The 23,695-nt window shown below is 37.8% G+C and overlaps 1 protein-coding gene across 1 annotated transcript in view; it reads right to left on the bottom strand.

The window, feature by feature from the left end:
* Nucleotides 1–22,764, bottom strand: part of LOC108232100 (cadherin-4) — a 279,879-nt gene extending 257,115 nt beyond the window's left edge. Inside the window, exons 1-2 of the mRNA XM_017409681.3 lie at nt 22,399–22,764; nt 21,062–21,173 (exon numbers count right to left, since the gene is read on the bottom strand). Coding sequence (XP_017265170.1) covers nt 21,062–21,173; nt 22,399–22,455 — 169 coding nt within the window. The 5' untranslated portion in view covers nt 22,456–22,764. The remainder of the gene's footprint in view (nt 1–21,061; nt 21,174–22,398) is intronic.
* Between the last annotated feature and the right edge of the window lie 931 nt (nt 22,765–23,695).

Genomic DNA, 23,695 nt, shown 5'->3' with positions numbered 1-23,695 from the left:
GTGCATCACGTAACCCCACTTCAAAAAATAAACCATCCATTTAACTTTTACCCAGGTTTACCCATACCAGTCTTTCCTTGATGTACCTTAAAAAGTAGTAATGCCATTGCTGCATATTTTATTATATTTTATCTACAGCAACAGATGACAAACTATCAAATACAGAAATGACCAAGTGCAAAAAATATTCAAAACTTTGCTCAGATTGCTAGCTTATTTCTTATTTATTTTTTTGTTTGTTTGACTTGTTTTAAGACCACGGATATTTGCTCTGATTAATGCTTGGCTTGACTCTGAGGAAAATTCTTTGCTGATTGTCCAAATTGGATTTTAATCTATTTCTGTGGAGTTTGGATGTTTTCCCAAACATGCATGGATTTTTTTCTGGGTCCTCCAACTTCCGCTCGCTATCCAAAAACATTTATGTTAGGTTAATTGGTGATTCTGGTCATTGGTGTTTACCTCGGGCCAGTTAAGGACAAGCAGCCTGTCCAGGGTGTACCTGTCTTTCACCATTGCGCTCCAGTCCAGCAGATAAATAGATCATTGCGCAGATGTTGATGTGTGTGAAGTTTGAAAAATGAAATTGAAAGGAAGATAACATGGTTTTAGATGAAGAAATTGAGGTAAAGCTGCAGACAAGATAGGCTTTGTCTTTTTTTCTTTAACAGAAGTTGTTTAACAGTTTGACTAATCTGGTTGAAATAATGGAAAATGGAAGTGCAAGAAGATTTGATAATGATTAAAGTGCATTTTCTACAAGTTGACAAATTTAATAGTTGGTTTATAAAAAAAGGATAACACCTGGACTACGCTTAAACACACAAACAGCAAAAGATAAGCACACACACACACAAACAAACACATTCACCAGAAGGCAGGAGCAGAGAGAGGGAGAAAAGAGAGACAAAGAACAAACTGAGACACACTGTGTCTGATAAAAAATGCAGGAAGCTGGTTTAGTAATGGTTGCGATGTCACCAGGGAATTCTCACAATTGTTGACTTCCATGTAGGGAGACAATGAGTTCAGCTTCATTGACTTCTACAGATGCAGTGAAGCACAGTAATTACCATGGTTCATACAGAGTAGGTGCTAACACCACAAACACTAAGCATTCTGTAAACCAAAATACACTAACCTACGCACAAAAAAAGGCAAGACACAGGTTAACCTGAATCATATTTTTAAACTAACAGGCACACAAGGAAAAATATATAAAAGCAAGACCAAGACTATATTCTTGAGTCCAAGACAGAGAGGAGCAGAAGAAGTAGTTGTAAGTGATAGCTGCGGATAAACAAAATCACCGGGGCAGGAATGTGCAATAGAAACAGGAACACATTGATGGAAAACTATGAAAAAATGAGAAATGAGAATCCCCAAACAATCTAATCTGTCCTTGAGTGCCCTCCTACTGCAGCATTGTTCTGTCAGAGCCAGATAAGTTGGGGAAGCGCCGCAGTGAGTGAACAGAGGAGAGAACAGAAAAGAGAAAATCAATGATAAGAGTCTCCACTTGACACAGTAAAGGACTGAGGTGTGTGTGCATGTGTTTGGAGAATGGGGAGATCTAACTAGAAGTACCCGATGGGTTTGGGAGCATTGTTTCATCTTTTATACAAATGTTACTATTAATAATATATATACGATGTTACTTTGACATTAGTTACTTCTATTAAATGGTTTAAATTTCAGGACAAGTTTTCTCGCAGTTTTGGATAACATGATACACAAAAAAGGAGTTAATTGGTTCAATTCAAAGAGATGCAAATCCACTTTCCCTTCATGAGGACATGATGCTTAATAAACAGACATCCTATTGTTTTTGTGTAACTTATGTGTAACACAACCTCGTGGTTTCCCACTCAAGGTCATCTAGGGTCTAAATTCATTCAACATCTTTAGTGGCTGAACTGATGGACTTTCATTCAAAAGATTTTAGAGCAGCTTACTCAACACAATTATATCCGAGCTGTAGTTATCTAAATTAAAGTTAAATATAAAAAAAAAAATCCTTAAGCAGCTTGTGGGGATGGGACTCGATTTTTTTTTTATTAATTTTTTTATGTGTGTTCATTTCTAAGATAAATCTGACAGCAAACAGATGAAAAAGAAAATAATTTTCTCTGTGTCAGTTCTGAAATTATGAGCGCTGTGGTGTTCTCTGTTCAAACATTTGGTGGTTAGAAAAGAAAGCATGCTTTCAGATCTCAAACCTGATACACACTCTCACACAAAAGTATTAGGACCTGAATTTGGATTTAGAAAAAGTCTCTTAGTCTTTCTAAAGACAATATAAATGTGACTGTAAATGTTCACTATTCACTACAATAGATATTTTAAAACGTACGTTTTTTTTCTGCATTTGCAACTTTTGAGCCACATCTGAATTGCTTTCTTTTCTTTACTGAAATAAAAAATATTGTGACTTCCTAAAGAAGCCGGGTGAGCCACAAAGGCTGCTGGGTAGTCTTGAGACAAAAACGCATGGACTTTTCTTCCTGGTTGTGCATTCGGGTCAGTTGTTCTGTTCATTCTGGTCTAATGTTTATGTTCTGTTTTTTTTATTGTAACTGTAAAGTTGACACCATAAGTGAAATGTTGTACTGGGTGTATAAAAGGGTGAAAGCACTTTCTGGAAGAGTAGAAAATAAATGAGTCACAAGACCAAAACTTGTCTGTGTTGTGATCTTTAGTATTACAAACTAGCAAAACGCTACAATATATATATCCATTTATAACAAATCTAGAATAGTAGATTTAGGCTAAAGTCAAAATTCAATTATCCAGATAAAAGGAGCAAATTCAGCTATGTGGTTAAGTCTAAATGCTTTGAACATAAATTAATTAAAAGAAACGGATGTGGGAAAAGCTCATAGAGAACCCAGGACAATCGCTTATTGATTTATTCCATTGATGTAGTTAATTGCCATCCAGGTCTTTACTTAAGTCAAATAGGCGGCAGCTGATTGCACAAGTCTACAAAGTTTGCTTTGCTCCTTGTGATTTGGCAAACCTGAGGCACTTCTGGGTGTTGTCATGGAGAGGAGACCAAAAGACAAAGCAGACAACAACGTCAGACCTTACCCAAGCAACATACAACAAAGAAACTTAAATTCCAACATCTGATTCTGTCGGAGTTCCTTCTCCGGACTATGAAATGATCTTCCTCTGCTGCTCAGATGTCTAACTGACAGATGGGCAAATACAGGTGTAAACTATGCTAAATTACAAACATAATGTGTGAATTTGTAAAAGAATTTGCGCCTAAAACACTTTCTAATTCATTTTATAATCATGAATGAGATCATTTTATGTATTTTATTTTTTGTGAAAAGCACATATTCACACAAACACACACACACACGTAGAGCAACATGTTCTGGTAAGAGAAAGGAGCTTCTTTGTTTCTTGGCATAGATTAGTGCTTCAGCTGTGAGGAAAGGACAGCCCAATTTGTCAAGAGAGTGCGAGGAGCTAATCACATCAAAAGAACTGCTACCCGGGCTAATATCAGCCCATGAGCAGGACGCCTCATTCATTAGTCTGCATCTGCAGGACAAATCACTTCCATGCTGACAGACAAAAGGCAGCACACAGGAAAGCAGGATGATGGAGTCAAACTTGTAGCGCCTCACTCACTGAGATAAACAGCAATAAAAAAATATTAAAATTAATGAATACAATATACCATATTTAACTTTCTCATTTTTCCCCCCCTTTATTTCATGTGCAGTGGCTCTTACTGTAAATCTTGTGTTTGGTAACATGGTCACAATGAATGAATAAATGAACGAAATAATACAAATAAATAAATAAATAAATAAATAAATAATGCCATTGCCTCATTTGTTCACCCTGAGTTAAAGTAAAAACATGACAAAACAATGCAACAGAAAAAAAAACATCCCATAAAGGAGTCATAAATATTAAATTGCATGCATTTTTGTCAACAGAGCTAGGAGTTAAACACTGGAACAGAATACAGGTTTTAAAAATAAAATGTAAAATTTATGTGACTTGAATGTAAACAGCTCTGCTATGCAGGAAAAGTAATTAGAGATGTTTGTTTCTATATTGACCGAATGAGAGAGATCATCTCAGCGTAGACAATTTTGTAAAATATTCTAGCTTTAAAACCAGTTTCTTTTGTTTGATTATGTCAACAAATTAAATAGATTAAACAACCATTGGATGCAGGTAAGTTCCTGTATATCCACATATGAAAGACATTTTCGTCAGTGATTTCATTATGTATCCGTCTGGGCCGTATGTTGGTACAGTCGATTAACACTGTTTCCTCACAGCAAGAAGGTCCTAAAATCAAAAATCAGCTGGGGCCTTTCTGTGTTGACTTTGCAAGTTTGCACCATGAGACAACCTGCAGACAATCCATGCATGTCTTGTGTGGGTTCTCTCCAAGTACTCCCACAATACAAAAATATGCTTGTTAGGTTAACTGATTATTCTAAATTGGCCTTAGGCGTGAGTGTGTGCGTGTGAACAGTTGTTTGTTGCCATGTGGCCCTGTGATGGACTGGCAACGTGTCCAGGATTTTCTTCATCTCCTGCTGGTTGACCACTGGCTCTCTACAACCCTGAACAGGATCAAAGAGCTATAGAAAATGAATGAATAGATGCAATCCTCTGCTTCTGGGTTGTTCGCCACTCTTAGATTATTAACCACTCTTTTTTTTTCTTGTCAGTGTTCAAAATACATTTAAATACCTTCTGTAGAGACAAACATCATTTTATGTCACTAATTAAGTGAGGTTATTGTGACTTCCAGAGCTGTGCATCATCAATGTAAAACCATCAAATCAATAATGGGATCTCTTGCTAACTCATGTTACACATTTCAGATCAGTTTAACTGATATGTTTCTTGCATGCTCCTTAAATAAAAAGATTGAAAAATATATATCCCTACAATTTCAAAAGAAGCCCTTATTTGTACCCCTGAATTTTTTAGCTGTAACAAAACTCAGTTTTGCCCCTAAAAGCAGCATCATTTGTCTCCATTCTCTCTGTCCAGTGGATATAATATCTGACTCAGCATTTCTTCCCAACTTCCTCTGAGAAGACAAACCCTCCTCCAGGGCTTTTCTGACCAGAGATTACATTTCAGGTAGCAGACAAGATTACAGTTGTAGCAGACTAACACTATTCCAATGCCTGGCACAAAATGTTACCAGTTACTGTATAGAAAACAAGCCACAAAGGGTGTTTGTTTTCTGAATACTGCAGCATATCAACCAAAGTATATCACAGAATGTAGTTAAAACTCTTCTGACCTTAACGCTTTTGATATCAGTCAAAGAAAAAGCAATATATCAATTAACTGTTAAAAGATTTTTTTATAGCCAAGACTTTTACTAAACCAGTTCACTCAAAAATAATTTTAGTGTTTTAGTGTTTAGTTTTTCTTTGTTGTTGTTGCATAAATAAAAAATATTCATTTTAGTAATCAAAACTTTATCAACCTTCAGGTCTGATTTCGATATTCATATTTGCAACAGTCTCAACAAACACAGATACATCGACTGAAATTAATAAAAAAGCATGTTTTTAATTTTGAACCCATTTTAATAAAATACATCAAGAAGTGTCAGAAAATATTGATTTACAAAATTACAAAGAATTTCCAATTAAATTAAGTTAAAAGATAATGAGAAATGTCACACGTCTGTGGTGTCAGGAAATGAAACACAGCAGTGGGCAATCAACTCGTTAATATTGGGAAAAAAATCAAAACCACATCCGACAAAGGAAACACTCAAACGATGAAAACCTTAACTGAAGAGTCAATAAGCTTTCATTGCACCGAAGTCTGACCAGCTGTAAATGAAGGGGCAGAAGCTTGTGTTGCATGCACGCAGAGATGTGCCGCTAAAGATTAAATGCACTGCCTCCTTAACGTCTCTCCTAGCTGCAGGGGATTTTGTTTCTCTGTTCACTCCCAAGCTTTGAAGCTCGAATGCCTCTGATCTGTCAAATATCTCCTACCTCACATGTTGTCCAAAAGAAGCAAGGAAAGGTGGCTAGGCATCTAGTTTGGAATCGGTGCACTGTTCTAATGTAAATTCATTAATAACTTGGTTTTGATGCAACACTTAAACAATAGCAGCTGGATTTTGTCCAGATTACCCAGCCATGGCCTATCTAAAGCATTTGCATTTTCAAACTACAAAAAAACAGATCTTTGACAGTGGGGAATGCTGGCATTTTCCAACTTTTTGATTTATCACTCAACGCAGCTATTAGGCTGCCAACTTCTTTATCAAATAAAAAGAAATGGCTATGAGTAAGAAGCTGAAGGATGAACACTGCTGAGAGTCTAAGGGATCCAGATTCAGTTGGGTGCTAGTGATCGATCAGCAGTGGTCCATTGAGTGAAGCCACCCAAACAATATGATATCTTCTGCAGCACTGACCTCTCTTTATCTGAGTCTTTCCTTCTCCCCCCACAGCCTGAGGGTGTGCGCCTGGGAGGCACGTCAGCATGTATCTCCCTACTGTCTGACTCTTTGCCACTGTGGCAAATCAATTCTTAATAAACCATCTGAAGGCTTCCTCTGCTATACCTTTCATTTCCCCTCCTCAAAGCTGCAGGGCAAATTAGCCTGCCAAGTGGATGATAGGGAGCAAGCGGCAGAAAAATGCGATAGAGGGGGGATAGAAAAAAAAAAAACGGCAAAAGACCTACAATTAAATTAACAAATCACTGTTCTTAATTAATCTGGGAAATACAAGCAGAACTGTGGGTTTGAGACGTGACTGACATGGCTATAGCGCTCCCTGCTTCTGCTTGTGTTTGTGCTGTTGAAGAGGGGAAGTAGAGAGAAGTGGAGAAGGAAAGGAAAGGCAGATGAAAGCTTAATATAAAAACTCTCTGCAGAGCCCCCCCTGAGTAGAATAGCGAGGCTGTTGCTTCTACTCCCACCCACCACCACCCCACCTTTCTTTGGTTTCCTCTTCCTCCCTGTCTCCTATATCCTTGTAATTCCTCCCTTACTTTGGTTTTCTCTCCTCCCACACCACCTACCCCCCTTCTTTTCTCTGTATCCCCCACTCTATGTCCCTCTCTTCCCTGCGTATTCTTGCTGGTTCTGAAACCTACATTTACAAATGAGGTGTGGCATTGGCAACTGGATTAGACCATTGTTTTGTAATCCTTTTATTTTACTGTTTAGGATAATCAATTTTTTTCCAAAGCCCAATACATAAGAGGTCTTTTGAACCATCCATTATGTCAATTGTGCAGGACCCACCAATATGCTCATAATCATGTAAGACCGCCATTGTTTCACTTCATAGATTAAACAAATAGTGCAAAGTGAACCAGGCATAGAATGCATGTCCAAGCTTCAAGTTGAGAAGGACTTCCATCACTTCCATCTTGCTCAGAATACAGCAAATATAGTCTTCTCTTGAGCATGGCTGCTCCACTAGCATATGTGATCCTCTAACATTTCTCCTCCTTCCCTCCCCAACCTTCTTGCTCCCAGAGCTTGTTCCCTCTGCGGCCACAAGATTCACTTTGTTTTGATCATTCTCAGAGTCAGACAACTTATCTGCTACTCTACATTCTCACAGGCCCAGAGGAGAAAAGCGGGAGCTTTTATTACCCTCGCTCTTTGCTTCATCCTCTGATGTGTTGTAAAAGACAATAGTCAGATAAGGAGAAGCAGAAGAAAGAGTCCAGCCAGCGTGCTTCAAAAAGTGTGTTAGTCCCAAGGCTTAAAATGGCTAGCTTACTAGTCATGGAATTTGTCAAATAGTATTACAGGGCCTTTTAAGCCTTACAAATAGAAAAATGCCGCATTGACACACACCAGTATTTGGCATTCAGCTCATGGCTCTGAGTTTTATAGGATATCAGCAAACAGATAATTAAACTTCTTCACAGCAGCCATCCACTGTTGTTTTGAGTAATTGTTTAGAGTCATTATGAAAAAAAAAAACAATTTGAAATTACTATTTTGCATGACTGATTCTGCAGATTTTTTTGAAGCTAACTTTTAAAGTGTCAAGTTTCTTTGGTAAATATACATTCATAAACAAAACACATTCATACACAGGATATAAAAGTTACAAATTTGCTGATCAATTTTTTCCATAATATAATTCTTCCACTGTATTATTTTATACACATAAGGCTGTGGTGAGTTTTGCTAACAGAGACTAAAAATACACTCTATAGAACATTGAACTGCTCTGTAATTTTAAATTGGAGAGCCATCATATATTTAAAAGTCTTGTATCTGTAGCTTAAAGACGTCCAAGTGTTACCTGAATAACTGTTATTGCCTTATGACAACCTTTATCACAGAAGTTATCATCCATGACATTATCTTCCTTGTGATTTGCATTTTCCTCACAGTAATGATAAAACTATTCATCTTCTATCCTCACTTTATCCTGTTCAGGGTCACAGAGAACTGGAGTCTATCCCAGCTGTTATCCTGTAAGAGGAAAAGTACACTCTGAGCAGATCCTGAGTCCATTAAAATGTCAACACAGAGACATAAGACACAGAAAAACATGAACTCACCAGTTAGATTTTCCATTAATCCAAATATGTATAGACTGTTGGGATGAACCTTAAAAAACAAAACAAAACAAAAAACAGAAAACCTGCAAACTTCACATCAGCAGAGATTCTTGATGAGCCAACCATGCCAACCACCTCTCCACAATGCCACTCCCCTCGACCTTTATTTTAAAATCTAAAAAGCAGACATAATAACTCTGTAACATCACCTTAAACTCCAACAACTGAATATACAGTTCTGACTAAACAAATCATTTTACAGACACCAAGCAATGTCCCTTTCTTGCACTGCAGTTCCATGTTACTGCAGCCTGCTGTTTGTTATTGTGCTTTACTTGCCACATGCATTTAGTTTTGGCAGAGATTTTCTCATTCTACACAGTCCAATACTCTGAGCAATGGTTTAGTCCATGGCACACACAGCACAAGTCTAATTTGCTGACATGGTTCAAGGAGTCCAGTCCCCCCTCCATGCCTTTTAGTTGTTTTTTTAATTCACTTACTCTTTTTTTTCCTGCTTGTTCTGGCCCCTGCCCTCTTGCTTCCTCTCTGGCCCTCCTTCTCTGCAGTTGGCTGGTATCTGGAGTTGTAGCTATAAGTGCCATATATACACCTGACAAATATCATCTCATAAACCTACAGTATTTAGACATTGGTTTCCTTCTACACTTTTGCCAGATTGGTATTGCTATGTTAAATGATACTATCATACTGTCTTCAAGCATTCGTGTTAATTCTAGTATTTGTTTGCTCAATGTATTTTCTCATCTTGTCTTAGCGATCCTCCAAGTCCTCCTCTATTGCTGTCAATACACCTGACTTAACTGACATTCTGTTGTAAATATACACAATCTGCAATTGCTCACAAGCTTGGGTCTCACATTTGGTCGTTCTGTCTCTTTCAGATCATGAAAAAAATTATCTGACCAGATCCTGCAGATCAGATAAAAAGCACTCTGGCAAGTGAAAATACCATGCTGAGAAGATGTGAAAGAATACTCCACCTATTGACCAAGCAAAATTGTTCTATTATGCAAAAATTAGCTAAAGCAACTCTTTGATTCCAGCCAGTTTCCTAAAGTAATTCTCCATCTGTTCAGGCCGCAGAGGTCTCCACCACTTCAGCCCCAACTCAGTCCATCATAAAAGAGCTATTGAGACTTATGGCTCATTTGGTGCTTGGCAAAAAGTATGGTTTGCAAAGAAGATTTTTGCCTTACATTTCCCTGTTCCTTGGATCAAAGTCACCAGTATACTTCTGATTATTCTAAGCCTACAACTTCATGAATCTCTTTGAAGGCAGGGCACAAAGTGTTTCCTTCACTTGTGCTCTACGGTTTCAGGAGAGGGGGAGAGGTTGTAAACACTGGGAGAAAGGTGTTTTTTCAAAGTCCTACTGAAAAAAATGACAGATGACCTTCTTACATTGGTTACCCCCCCAACACTCTAAAACTGAACACGTTTTGATAGCACTTTACATTACAAGTCATAAGCAAGATATAGTGGTGGATTATTGATTTAAAATTAAAATTTGGTAAAATTCTAAAAAAAAAAAAAAAAAAAAAAAAAAAACGGTGAACAACAACAAATCCTGTGACTACAAATATAATAACCAGGTAATGACCTGATGTTAACATAGAGTACACATCATCATTTTGCATTTTGTAGCACTGATTCTTGGTCATTCCATAGAAACCCCCACAAATGTTTCCCAATAACAAAATGCATCAATAAACATCCAATAGTTATGACAAAATAAAAAGACTAATTAAAAAATGGGTTAACTTCAGCACTATGACATGATAATTACCAAATCTGATATATAACATTTAATTTTCAAGACAAGCAGATTGTTTCCTGAAAACATCATTTTCTGTTACCTCGATACATTTAGGTTATTCTCACTTTTCTAGCACAAGATTATCTACCTTTCCAACCAAAATGTCACACCAATATGAATTTTTTAATTGTTAGATAGCACATAACTATTTTTTATAGGTTTGCAGTTATGCTATTGCTAAAATATTACTGCATTGTTACAAGAAGTTTTGACTTGTAAACTTTAAATTGTTTCACCATTATAACTCTTAGTATTTAAGCCTCCTATTACACTATTAAGTTACTTTCAGTCTAAATACATTAGCAGCTTGATGTAATAATGTGTTACACTCAGGTAATTATCGGTTTATGACTTTAGTATGGACCATGGTATTACATATTAAATAAATATTATATCTTTTTTAAAGTAAACTATTGCTACCTGGAAACATCTTATTACAAAGCTTTAACATAAACTACTACCATAACATTCAACCACAACCTTGACAGAGTGTCTACCTGCACTGCTCAAACCACAGAAAGATTTAAGAATTCCTCCTTTGAGGGTATTAAAAAAGGCTGTCAAAAAAACAACAGCTATCTTGACACAAATCAATTGACACTGTTTGTAAAGACCAGCATTCCTTTAGGAGACACATTGTTAGCCATTTATTAGCTTTTAGCATGTTGAATAGTGCAGGTTCGGACACCCCGGGACTCATCATTGTCTTCTTGTTAATTAACATTGGTGACTTTCTGTTTGTCGACCCCCCAACTCCTCAGTCCTTTTCTTCTTCTGTCCCCTGTGTTTCTCCTCTGCTTCCTTGTACAGAGGCAATGATTCAACTGTGTGCTGAACTTAAGCACTAAATGGCGAACATTCACAAGGAGTTCAGGACACAATTACTGATTAGCAGACAGCTATGTCTTCTGAGGGCTCCCATCCTTCGTTTCATCCTCCCTTAACAAAGACAAGGGAGCTGCAAGCAAAGGGAATAGTATATGAGGCCGTAATGTATTTGAATTTTTTTCTGCCCACCAACAGATCACACACTTCTACTGTTGATTAGAAAAGTGTGAGCAATGGACAGAAGTTTCATTAATTAAATATAATGATCTGATCTCAGTCTCAGGAAACTAAGAAAAGTGGAAAGATAATGGAGGGCTGGGTTAGAGGTGAGAACACTGAAGCGTATTTCATTAATTTTTCACACCAGTTATGAGGCGCTTTCATGACAATGACTGTAAATGAGATTTTGACTATGTCTCTTTAATTATGTTTTGGTACAAGAAAGTAGAGTTAAAGATTTTCGAGACGAAGAGAATTATCTAAAGCCGACTCATGCATTTTTAATTTGCTCAGTGCTAGCAAAGTAATAGAAATACAAATTTGAAACACTATGACAAATAAAGCTTCAGCTAGAAAATTGTGTCACCCTTCTCTTTTCTAGTGCCACTGACTGTCCTTATTAAACCACTTTGACAAAATAAAAAGTGGTGTTGCCGTGACAGTTGAATTGTCACTTTATTTGGTGCTTTCACACTGGGTTAATTTGTAACTGAATCAATTATGTTATAATTAAAATGGTGTAAAAGACTGAAACCGTAGAGAATAAGCGAGTAGGCAATATGAGGAATATCAGAGTGCCTCTTCATAAGGCTAAAGGTACATTTGAGGAGTAGCCAAACTACTGAGAGAATTGTATATCTAAATCGTGTTTCTTTTACATCTTAATACCTCTTCTTCAAAACTGGTGAGAAGAAAGTGTTTGTCTACCGCTACTCCAACTGTTTTGTCACTTTCTGACAATAAACAAGCTGAAAGATATGGCAAGTGCATTTTCTAAGCAAAGACTAAACAACTATGCAGAGGTTATCAATCTCCTGTGGATGTAATCCCTGTCCACCATATTCTTGCAAAAGAAAAACCCTAGAAGCACTACTGCATTATTGCACTTCCAGCTGGAATATCATAAAATTCGTTGCTGGTATAACTCAGTAATGTGAAACTGGTAATGGTGTAAATGTTTATGAAATAGCATTTGCTGGGACTGCTTTGTAATTGGAGATTATTTTAAGATGGCAGAAATCCACTTTGGTCTTGGCCCTGCTCAAACTAGCTGTGAGCTTCTCAATTTGGTTTGAATTAAACTGCATCTTCAAACTGAGGTCAATCAAAGCGCTATCTACAAGATAAAAGATAATAAATGTTTTCACACAACCCCACTTCAAAAGATTTGTTCTATCCCTTTAACCTCAGACTGCGTGTGCATTTGTGTTTCTAAAATCCACAGCATTCGAGAGTGGGCAAGTACTGTCCCCCTTGTCCTCTTACAACCGTCAAAGCCTACACAGACCATCTGTGAATTAAAGAGCCCGAGTCCAAGCAAACTATTTAAAAGGGTTTAATGTTTTCAGGAGGGCCATAACCTTGGTCTGGTAGAACCCCAGAAGGCTCATCATATAAAGGCAGGGGGTCTCTTAATGTACAAAGCAGATGACAAGAATGCAAAGTTCACACACCGCTGAGTAACTCAATCTGCTGAAAGTCTCCTACATTTTTCCTTTATGCTCTTTGTACTTTTCCGTACCCTTCTCCTTTGTCTCTCCTTTTCAGACAAATGGAAATTAAGTCTAAAATCCCATTAAAAAATAATGACCTCCACCTGCTTTCTTTTTTTTTTCCACAATCTGTCCTGGTTGACTCTTTAATCACCAGCTTGGAAAAATCTGGAGGATATCTGCTTTGTCAGACAACTATGTCAGTACCACAGTGTTTTGAAGTACACACATTTCACATGCTCTTCCAAGCTTAATAATATTAATCAAAAGCTACTCTTGCAGGTGTAGCCCCTCATAAACCACTCATGTGTAAACTGTAACAGGTAAAGAAACTCTCAGACGTCTGTTAAATCATCTATACTAGCCTCTCTGGAAAATCTACAGAAATCATTTAAAACTATTGCAGACATACATTAAGTACAAAAGGCATGAGGTTACACATTACAGCTCCCTGATGTCAGATTAGCCTTTGGCCTGAAAAGCATAAACCAGCGCCTCACTCTGTCTGTAAAGTCTTCTCTGGCTGGCCAGACATCCAACTGAAATCTGCCTGATACAAGTGTGAGTAATAATCAGTGAAAACAGATGTGGTGGCTTCTGTGTCTATGATGGAATATCCTCACCAAAAAATAGCCTTAAAGAAGTAGCAGCTCAACAGATGCACAATTAGTCAGATGCAGAAATCAGCAAAAAGAAATGCTGTAGTTCAACAATGTCAAATCTCCATTATTCCAACAATGTCAAATCTCCATTAGGAGCCCTATCTGGTATCGACCCAGAAAACACTGCAGGCTATGTGTCATGAGATTTGGGGCAAGAGGTAAACAGGAAATCAAAAACAATTTAATTCAGTTTGAGGGAGAGGTGAAAGAGAAAACTGATGTATTGTCCACCCCTATAGAGCATGTGAAACGAAATGGCTTCTTTTATTCAGGCTCCCATGAGTCACTTCTTCCAGCAGACTTCAGTCCCCCACATTATCAGCATCAGCACTTTGGACCACTGAAGAGTGTGTGACACCTCTGGCTTTGGGAAGAGAGGAGGAAATTTTTACCTTAATTCTTGGTATAATATCAAAACCCAAGGCAAAGGATCATGTAATGGTGTTATTGATGGAGAATCATTTTTCATATGAAAAAAAAGATCTGTGCATTAAACTGGGGTGAAATTGATACTTACTGTATATTAACTTTTATGCTTCTAGTTGAAAAATGATGTTCCAAATACAAAGCCTTCAGTAAAGTTCCAGACCCAGCCAATTGATTTTGAAAAATCACCTAAAGCTTCACAGGAATGCTTCACCGACCAAAGGGAGTCAGACTCATTATCCAGGGATTTCTAGATATCCTCTAGAAAAAAATCTTAGAAATTACTATACCTAAAAAAAAATGCATCACTGAGTTTTTTTAAATTTATTTTTAACACATTTTGTTTCTTTGACATATGATACATAGTTGCACTAAAGGAATAGAGAAAAGATCTGCTTCAAAAAGACAGCATATTTTTAAGCATACGACTGTGTAGGGAATCTCTGCAAATTAGCAGCATAAAGACACTACAATTGACATTAAATGTAATTGTATGTATGTAAGGGTAAGAAAGTGTGTCAATCTGTAAATATGTCTGGAAATGAAAAAGTACGAACCAGGTAAGAACAGGTTACACAACAGATATTAGGACTGCATAATATAGCAGAAAAATTACTATCATTACATTGCAATTTTACCTACATTATCAAAGAATTGTACTAAATAACAGACACAAATTGAATGCCAATAATTTATTTTGCAAGCACACAGACTCCCACTGCTTTGAAGGCCTGTGGCCAGTTTAGATTATAGCAGCCGAGATTCTAAAACACACAGAGACTGTTGTGAGCTGATGACAGAACACAAAGAGAGAAGTGAGGACAATGTGGGTTTATCACCATCAAAATCGTCATCAGTATATTCAACAATAGTATTCTATTTGCATGTGCATGTCTCCCTAATACTGTGCAGCCCTAACAGTTGTTATACTGTTTTATATATATATATATATATATAAAATCATATGACTCATAAGTTATTGAAGGGATCTCATTTTAAAAGCTAAGCCCAGAAGCTGATTTTTTTTTTTTTTTTTTACTAAAAAGAAAATTTTCAGTTCTAGGTATTTCCATTTTGCACATCACAATTCTGCAAATCTGTCTTCAAGCTCATTTTCCTCTTTTAAACACACACTCAAACCCATCCACAGTTACACAAACAGAAAGTGGGGCCATATCCAAAATTACCAGTAACACAAACATGGGCCAAGGTCAGTGGTCTCACTAGGCAGAAACCACCATCCCCAGCTTATATTACCACAAACAGAATCAGCAAAGGGATACAGAGACACATGGGAGGTTACATACACCAGCTCTGTTTATCTGTGTGACTCTGGCTGCAGGCCAGTTTACTGTCTTTTGTCTGTTGAAAACACTCCTGTGATCGCTTCTATGATGCACAAAGTCTGAAATTATTTTAACACCTGGCTGTTTTCTTCTTTATTGTTTTTTGAGCATGACTGAAAAGATGATAAATTTATTTAGCATTCAGTAATATGATGTTACAGCAGACAAAATCATATTGAGTGTGGCAGGTGTTCAACAGCCCTTTAATGTACAAGGTCTGATGCAGCTTTATCTGTAATGTTTTGTGTGTGTGTGTGTGTGTGTGTTGACAGGGCTGTCATAAATTTATTGTGAAGCCATAAAAGATGGCAAATGCATTGGCAGTTACATAAATAAATGCACAATCATGGTAAAAGTAAGTATATCCTCTTTCATTTCGGAAGTTTAAAGTATTGGAACATAATAAAAAATCATCTGGTTCTTACGGGTCATAAAATAAATACCTGTCATAGAAAAATAAATACCACTTTAAAAGAACAACACATTAACACATTATTTACAGAAGCTAAACCTAAAATTCAAAAACAAAGCATAAAAATCTAAGTCCACCCCTACAGCTCCCATAAAATTTCGGAAGGTAAGTAGCAGCTAGGTTCATCTAATGGAACTGCACTTATTTCACTAATTATCAATGAGAATGAGTGGCTCTAAAGGAACCCAAAAGTTTGGAAAGTTTGCTGGTCTGAAGCATTCAGATGTGTTAACATAATGCTAGGGATAAAAGACATTGGCAATCATCTTAGAAAAGCAATTATTGGTGCTATCAATCACTAAAGGAAATTTTTCAAAATAAATAAGTAAATAAAATTATAGTTCATAACAGGTGATCTGACAAAGAAGTGGATTAAAACCAGGGACTATATGTAATGGAAAGGGTTATTACTGAGTGGCAACAGGTGTGCTGATTACTAATAGAAAACAGGTGGTATGAAAAACTGGAAACAAGGACTATGGAGGACATATAATGTACGACCATAAGAAAAGAACTAAACTCAAATGAGCAGCCAAAACTTATAACAAAACAAGATATCCAGACAAAGATCATTACAAAACAAAACCAAAAACCATAATAAAGACCCAAGCCATGACAGCTTAGGTTAGTAAATCTGCATCTGACCAAACCACAGACTGTCTGAAAAAATCAGCACAACACAACATATCAGCACAAACATAACACCTATCAAGTGCAGTGATGGGGAGACAAGCCAAGGAAATTTTTGAATATTTTTGCTGAGGACCCAAGTATAGAAATAACTATGAACTCTTCTACAAGCCAAAGTTTTTTGAGTCAAATGTGAGACCAAAAGTCCCAGAGTTAAATCTTGACTGAAACTGAGCCAAGCAACCGGCAATTGATCCAAAGCTCACCAGTAAATCTGCAATAAAATGGCTGGTCATGAAAAGAGTCAAGGCGTTGCAATGGTTCAGTCAAACTCCAGATCACAACCAACCTGAATGAAATGCTGAGGTGGGACCTTAAGAGAGCTGCACATGAAAAGATGCCAAAAACATTATGTCAGGTTGTAAAAGAAAAAGGCCACAATTCCTGCACAGTGATGTAAAACATAGTGAAGACAACTGCTTCAAGTTAGTGCTGCTGAAGGATGTTCCACAAATCATTAAATCATGGGATGCTCCTGCATTTTGGCTTTTCTTTTGTTTATTAATAATGTGTGATTGGCTTGTGTTGTTGTTCATTTGTGGTTGTATTCACCAAATTTTAAGACCTGTTAGATATGTTTTATGTCCTGATACGTCCAAACTTAGAATTACAAAAGGAATGTATTTTTTTTTTTTTATTGTATGAACACAGACACACAAATATGCACATGGCATTAATGAGATTCCTGACCTTTTACACCCTTTATAGAGTCAAGTTAAACACTATTTTCTGGTGTTTTTAGTACCTGGTCAAAAGACTGGACTGGAAATGCAACACTGAGGCAATTTAAAAGACCAAACAGAGCAGGCTTTATTTCTTTAGGAAGCCTAGCTCGTGTAGTGAGTGTAAGATAGATGATGAATATCTTCTATAAGTCTGTAATGGAGAGTGCAATTTTCTTTGCAGCCATCTGTTTGGGCAGCAGCATCAGAGCCAGCGACTCAAAGAAACCGAACAAATTGGTAAAGTAGCTGAGCTCTGTGCTCAGGACTGCCTCAGAGACCCTTGAGCTGATAGTAGAAAAAAGAATGCTACACGAGCTGCTCAACATAATATACAACACTGCACACTTTTTAAACAACATTAAAAACTGATAAATAACAAATAACAGAGTGTTTTCAATTAATAGTATTATCCGCTCCACTGCAATATGGTATGGGAGGTCCTTCCTGTCCACAACAATGGCCTTGTTTATTTCTATTTATTTAGGTGTTATTGATTGTGTCTTTTGAATTTATATTTTCTTTTTGTTGTAGCTTTCTTTCTAATCACATAAATAACAATTTCCCTTGAGGTACTAAGCATTGCTAAAGTGATTTTAAAAATCAGCTTCATCACTTTGCCTTGTAATATTCCTGCTTCTTGTTCTTTCTTTTTATTGTCTGGCAATGTTAAAACATGGCAACTAATTTGTTGATAAAAGAATTACACAAAAACCTACCTTTTTGCAAATGATGCACACATTATTAGAAGAACTAGGAGAGCACAAACATCCAAGGCCATAGTGTCATTAAAAAAATTGTCCGATCCAGATCACCAAAATTGAATCAACTGTTTCTTGTGACAACCCCAACAATTCCTGAAATTGTCATTAAAATCTGTTCACTAGTTTTTAAGCAGTCTTGCTAACAGACTGCCACTACCAAAAACATAACCTCTTTGGCAGAGGTATATATATGTATATATATATATATATATATATATATATACACACACACCTTAACCCGTAGGGCTTTGGCTGTTTATATGTAACCTTGGTTAGACATTTGTTACCTCTGCTATGGTTGTTACCTCTCTCTCTCTATATATATATATATACTCCTGTTTGATTGCAAGTCTGTCAAACGGCTCCTATTGAAAGAGGTTTTTTTTCCAAACAAGCTATAATTTTATTGTTATGTTTATGTTAAATGCTGTATATTCAAAGACTGAATAAAGACACCAGGTTCTAAAATACCATCCTCTCAGATGTGCCTCTCTGTTAGGCAGGGCCAAGAATACAAGCATATGTGCACATATTTCATACCACACGACATATATTTTCAGGGATTTGTTTTCCAACTTGCTTGCAAACTAATTAACTGTGACCAACTTTGATATGAATAGCTTTATCATGTGTTTGCCTGTGATGTCATTTTCTGTACCACTATGCATGAAGCTTATATCTGACACACATAAAGAGTGTTTGAAACTCTGAATGAAGCAGGAAGTTGAGCTTAACACCTTGAAATCCACCTGCAGATTTTGCAAATGTGTTTGAAAGACTGTGTTTATCAGTAAAAAGGAAAAAATAACCACTTGGCAATGATATGCTGGATTCTTTGGATTGATCTAAATTAGCATCGCTGCTCACTTAAAGAGGATCAATCGAAAATAAAGTGAACCTCTACATTACTCGTCAGGGAGCCGAACATGTAAATGACTACTGAATTTAACAGAGAAGCAAAAATAAAAAAGAAAAGAAAAATAAAGAAAGCATGAATAGCTGTGTTTGGCAGAAAGATAAAACACAAGAATCAAAGAGGAAATGAAAAGCTATTTCACACACGAAAAAAACGATCTCAGAAATATTACTGTGCTGTGAGATAAAGTTTTGGCCCTACTGATTTATTTGCTGCAATGATTTCAAAAACAAACCAAGCCTTTCATGTTTCAGGCAAATATGGCCCATCAGAGTGGCTGAAAATGATAAAGTGTGAAAGTTACACCCTCCTTTTCCCCGATGACCTCCTGTCTAGACCCAGGCATTCTACCCATCACGGCCAAGGTCCTAGTTCTGTCCTTTCCATTATTAGCCCTGGTGGCTAACATGAATATATTTATATTTGTGTGTGCGTGCGTGTGTGCACGAGTGGGTGTCATTACTTCTTCCCTCATCTGACGGTTTTGGGTTAAACAATGTTATTATTAAAGCCCTTACAGAGCCGCTTCCTGCCTGCCTTCAGTGACACCCTTCTTAACTATAAATCAACTGCCTGAGCACGGTAAATCACACTGAATCAGTGTGTATTTCATACAGTATATGTGCGGGTGCCTGGCCACTACAGCTGCGCTCTCACACAAAGATGACACTGCAGCTGTGAGGAAAGATAAGTGAGTGAATTTTTCAAGCAACTTGGACAAAATAAATGATAAATTATAAATAAAGCGTATGATTTAATTGTGATTTTAAGGAAATATATGAATAAATCTGTGTCTTATTTTTATGGTTTCTTGATGTCTGTAGCTGAAACACAAACACGCACACGCAATTCTCTGCTGCAAGAAAATTGAAAACAAGCATGTTAGACTACTAAAGATTAGTTATGTGGGATGGTGGGATGAGTTCATCTCCCGGAGACCAAACTGGATAAATAATGCTGTCTGGAATAAATGACTCCTCCTGTGCAGCAGTGATGGCTCATTCTGTCTATTTGTGATTGTGTTGACACCCCCTGCTGGGCTGAAGACATCACTACCACGCCAAGAGCAAAGCTCGCTACAAGTGACAATGTCCCACATCCAATCCCACACCCAGCCGGGACACAGCATGCTGAAGTTAATGAAACACTCAAATGAAGCCGAAGCCTTCTGTCAGTGTGATATTTCGGCAAACAAGCACACGTATGAATACAAAATATAAAAATGTTAAATATGCCCCTATGGGCTGTGCACCCTTAGTTTAAAATGCCTTTTTTATGTAAGTGGAAAGTTAGGGGACAGAGAGTCTTGACAGCTGTAGCTTTACCAAGCCAAAGAGAATGAGAAGAATATATACACCACAGAGCTGCTGGAGACACAGCAGACCTAAAAAAAAAAAAAAAGAGAGCCATTGTTTGCCCACAGCAAAACAATTCAGCTCGAGCTATGAGGAAAAAAGAAAAAAAAACATCAGGATCAATAGAGAATTGCAATTAGCCCGCATTGGCAGGAGTACCGCCAGATTAGACACAGGATGTCAATTCCATTTCCTGCACTATTGGGCCCTCAGACTTGATTGGTTCATTGTGTAATTGAAGCAATTCACATACAGCTTGGTGAGATTCTGTACTGTGAAGGTTATAGCATGTAAAATAAAGAGAAACAAAGATGACAAAAACACTCACATATGAGGTTTAACACTATCAAAGGGAGTGAAAGGGTTGGAAAAAGTAAAAAAGGCACATTTGGGGCATAAATCTGAAACAATAATAAATGATGGTTTAGCTGTACACATTTTTGGACTAAAAACTAAAACAAAAATCAACAAAATTGTGAGTTGTTCGTGTGGTGTAAAAACACAGGTCTGAGCTGCTCCTCTTTTAAATTTCTGACATTATGCTCAGCTTTAGATGTTTGCACCACAGCAATTATGTTTCTTTGTTCAGAGTGAAATAAATTTACCACAAGAAATGCTTCAGTGCTGTGAAAACTACACACCGTGCCACTGAAAGGAAACACGACTCTGTATTCCCTTGCCAGGTTTTCCACTGGGAGGGAGGTCTTTTACTTTACCAGTAAATATTCGTGACAAAATGTAAAACTCCTGACTTGCCAATTAAAGGGCTTACCTTTAACTATGCCCTGGCCTTGCAGTACATCCCTTGAAATCAGCACAGAGTAGAAGCTTTGTGAGAAGCCAGGCCGACAGGGACCTTTGGAGGCATGCTCCGCATTATTCCTCTGGAAGGAAATAAAAATACAGTGGAAGACATCAATAAACATAGATTCCATTGATTTCTTTTTTTTTTTTCTTGTTGGCCATGCGCCTTGGAACAAAGCCGCATATAAAACAGCAGTAAGCAGAAAAATAATCAACAAGTTTATCAGTTTCATACTCCTGCTATAGGCACACTGCTGATTAAATCGTCCCTCAGTCCAGTGTCAGTAATAAAAAAATGTGCCGTATAACTGGTTCCATAAAGAAAGCAGCAAAATGAAATGAGGACAGATTTAGTTTAAGTATTTTGCTCAGGGTTAAGTGAGACACCCAGAGCACACACATCAAAGAAAACTGCATGAATGCAGCATAATTTTCTCCCTTCATACCGTTTTTAAGTTAGCAGAGGGGGTTCAAATGACTGAGTGGAGGGGGAGTGCATGTGTTTGAGAGTGTGTGCACTGAGTCAAACTGTCTGCAGACAACTTTGCTCCCAACGTTCGGTGCTCTGTGATGGTCAAATTAAACGATCGGTCCCACCACAGGTCTATATGTGCCCAACACACACACATGAATGCAGACGATAGACAAGCAGGGTGGATTGAAATTTAAAGGATGGCTTAGAATATCTAATGCTGGCAACGAATAAGGCGAGAATACCACATTTCCATGCTATTATCCAAATAGTAAGTAAGGCGGAAGCTTAATTCTGCGCGGCAGAGAGAACGATGCAAGGACTACTTGGAGTGCCATTAGGGAAATCCCACAGGCACAGACTTCATTTAGGTTTTATTGATTAAACCACAAGAAAAAAAAAACTCCAAAGTTGAACTTTTTTACAAGATATTGCTTTTGGCTTACAAATGAAGGCAGACGAAGTTGAATTAAGCCAGATGATTAAATTAGTTTGATAGGAAATTAAGGCATCACCCTGGTGAATAGACAGTGCGTAATTGAACTTGTGTAGGGTATTGCTGTCCGACAATGAAACGGCAGCGATTTAGAGAAAACCCTGACAAAGTAGACAGCATTAAGTCCTTAAGTGTTACTTTTTATTTGTTGTTTATTTGTTGGAAATCCATTAGGGAACCAATTAGCGTGGAGGACTTGGAGGAAAATAACGAGCGAGCGCTGCGCTCGGTGCTGCAGCACACCGCAACGACTCTGTCTGACTGCAGGACTTTTCTTTAGAGCTTATCAAAAATAAATAAATAAATAAAGCTGTATCAAATAAAATAAAACCCTCACCCAGAATGTGTGAAGAAGAAGGGCTGCTGCCAGGACCACAGCGAAGTCAGTTCTCATTGTGGCGAGCGAGGCGAGTCCAAAAGCTGCCTGGACGAGGATGGAACCAGAGAGAGAGACAGACAGGCTCGGTTCGGTATTCTTCCTTCCCGTTGTGTTTAGTTTCCTCCCTCACTTGGTCGGACTGCTTCCTCCTCGCGCTCCGTGAGTGTGCTGCAGCTCTGCCCCGAGTTTTCCCCGGCTCTCTCATCTGCAGGTGAGCGCTCCGCTCAGCACCAAGGCGCAGCCAGCGTCACTCACTCCAACCCCTCCTTTCAGCCGGTGCAGGAAAACTCCACACACACGCACTTAAAGACACACTCGTCGGAGCCGTTTGAATCCCACCACCACACTACTGACGTCTCTCCAAGGGGCTGAGTCCCCCTCTGATGGCGGTCAACCTCGCTTTCCGGCTGTAACTGAAAATGTCTGTGATGCCAAACTCATCCATCCATGAGCATCAGATGCCATCCATCAATCACTGCAGCTTAGGCTCATCATTGGATGCATTGGCTAAGCACACACAAGAACCCAAAATGTGACATATGTTTGCTTTCCCCCTCTTGTGAAAAGTCTACAGTAGTGCACAGACATTAACTGTTTTCTGTAAAAGTCTGCAGCAAAACAACAATAAATGTGGCCTATTTCAGCACACTTTTATGTTGCAATGAACCACTTTAAGTTGCAAGCAAGGCTTCATGCCTTAAAATGTATTTATTGCAGACTATGAAATCAAACATTAAAAAGTTGTCCCAAACTATATCAAATGGTGCAGTTTGAAATAGTTTACTCCAGTGGACTTCCGTATATACTGATATGCTATTCAGAAATGTGGGTTTACACTCAATTGAAACAAAGCACTTTTTCGTGGTAAGGTAGGACCCAAGGCTGCAGAGTCACTTGATGACGCAATGCACGAAGTGATTTTAATAAGAAAAGAACAAAAATGCTGGTGAGGCAGGAAAATACAAAAATGACCAAAACCACAAGGAACATACAGACAGCCAGACAGGGGATGGAACAAACAGACTGACTGCAAAGAAGTGAGGATGAAAAGAATGAACAGGCTCGGTCTGATGAGGTGAGTGGTGACAGCTGAGGTTAATGAATATGAGGAACAGGTGTGAGATGAGGAGCATGACTGAAAGAAGGAGCTTACTGAGGAAAAAGGAATTTGATGGCGCAGAGAAACACTAGGGAACACACGAGATTTCAAAACAGCAGGGAAACACAGAGGACAAACAGCATCAGAACTGAAAAA

Source organism: Kryptolebias marmoratus, linkage group LG8 (genome assembly GCF_001649575.2).
Source record: "Kryptolebias marmoratus isolate JLee-2015 linkage group LG8, ASM164957v2, whole genome shotgun sequence".
Taxonomy (NCBI): domain Eukaryota; kingdom Metazoa; phylum Chordata; class Actinopteri; order Cyprinodontiformes; family Rivulidae; genus Kryptolebias; species Kryptolebias marmoratus.
The sequence above is the reverse complement of the archived record's forward strand: the minus strand, read 5'-3'. Positions and strand labels throughout refer to the sequence as shown.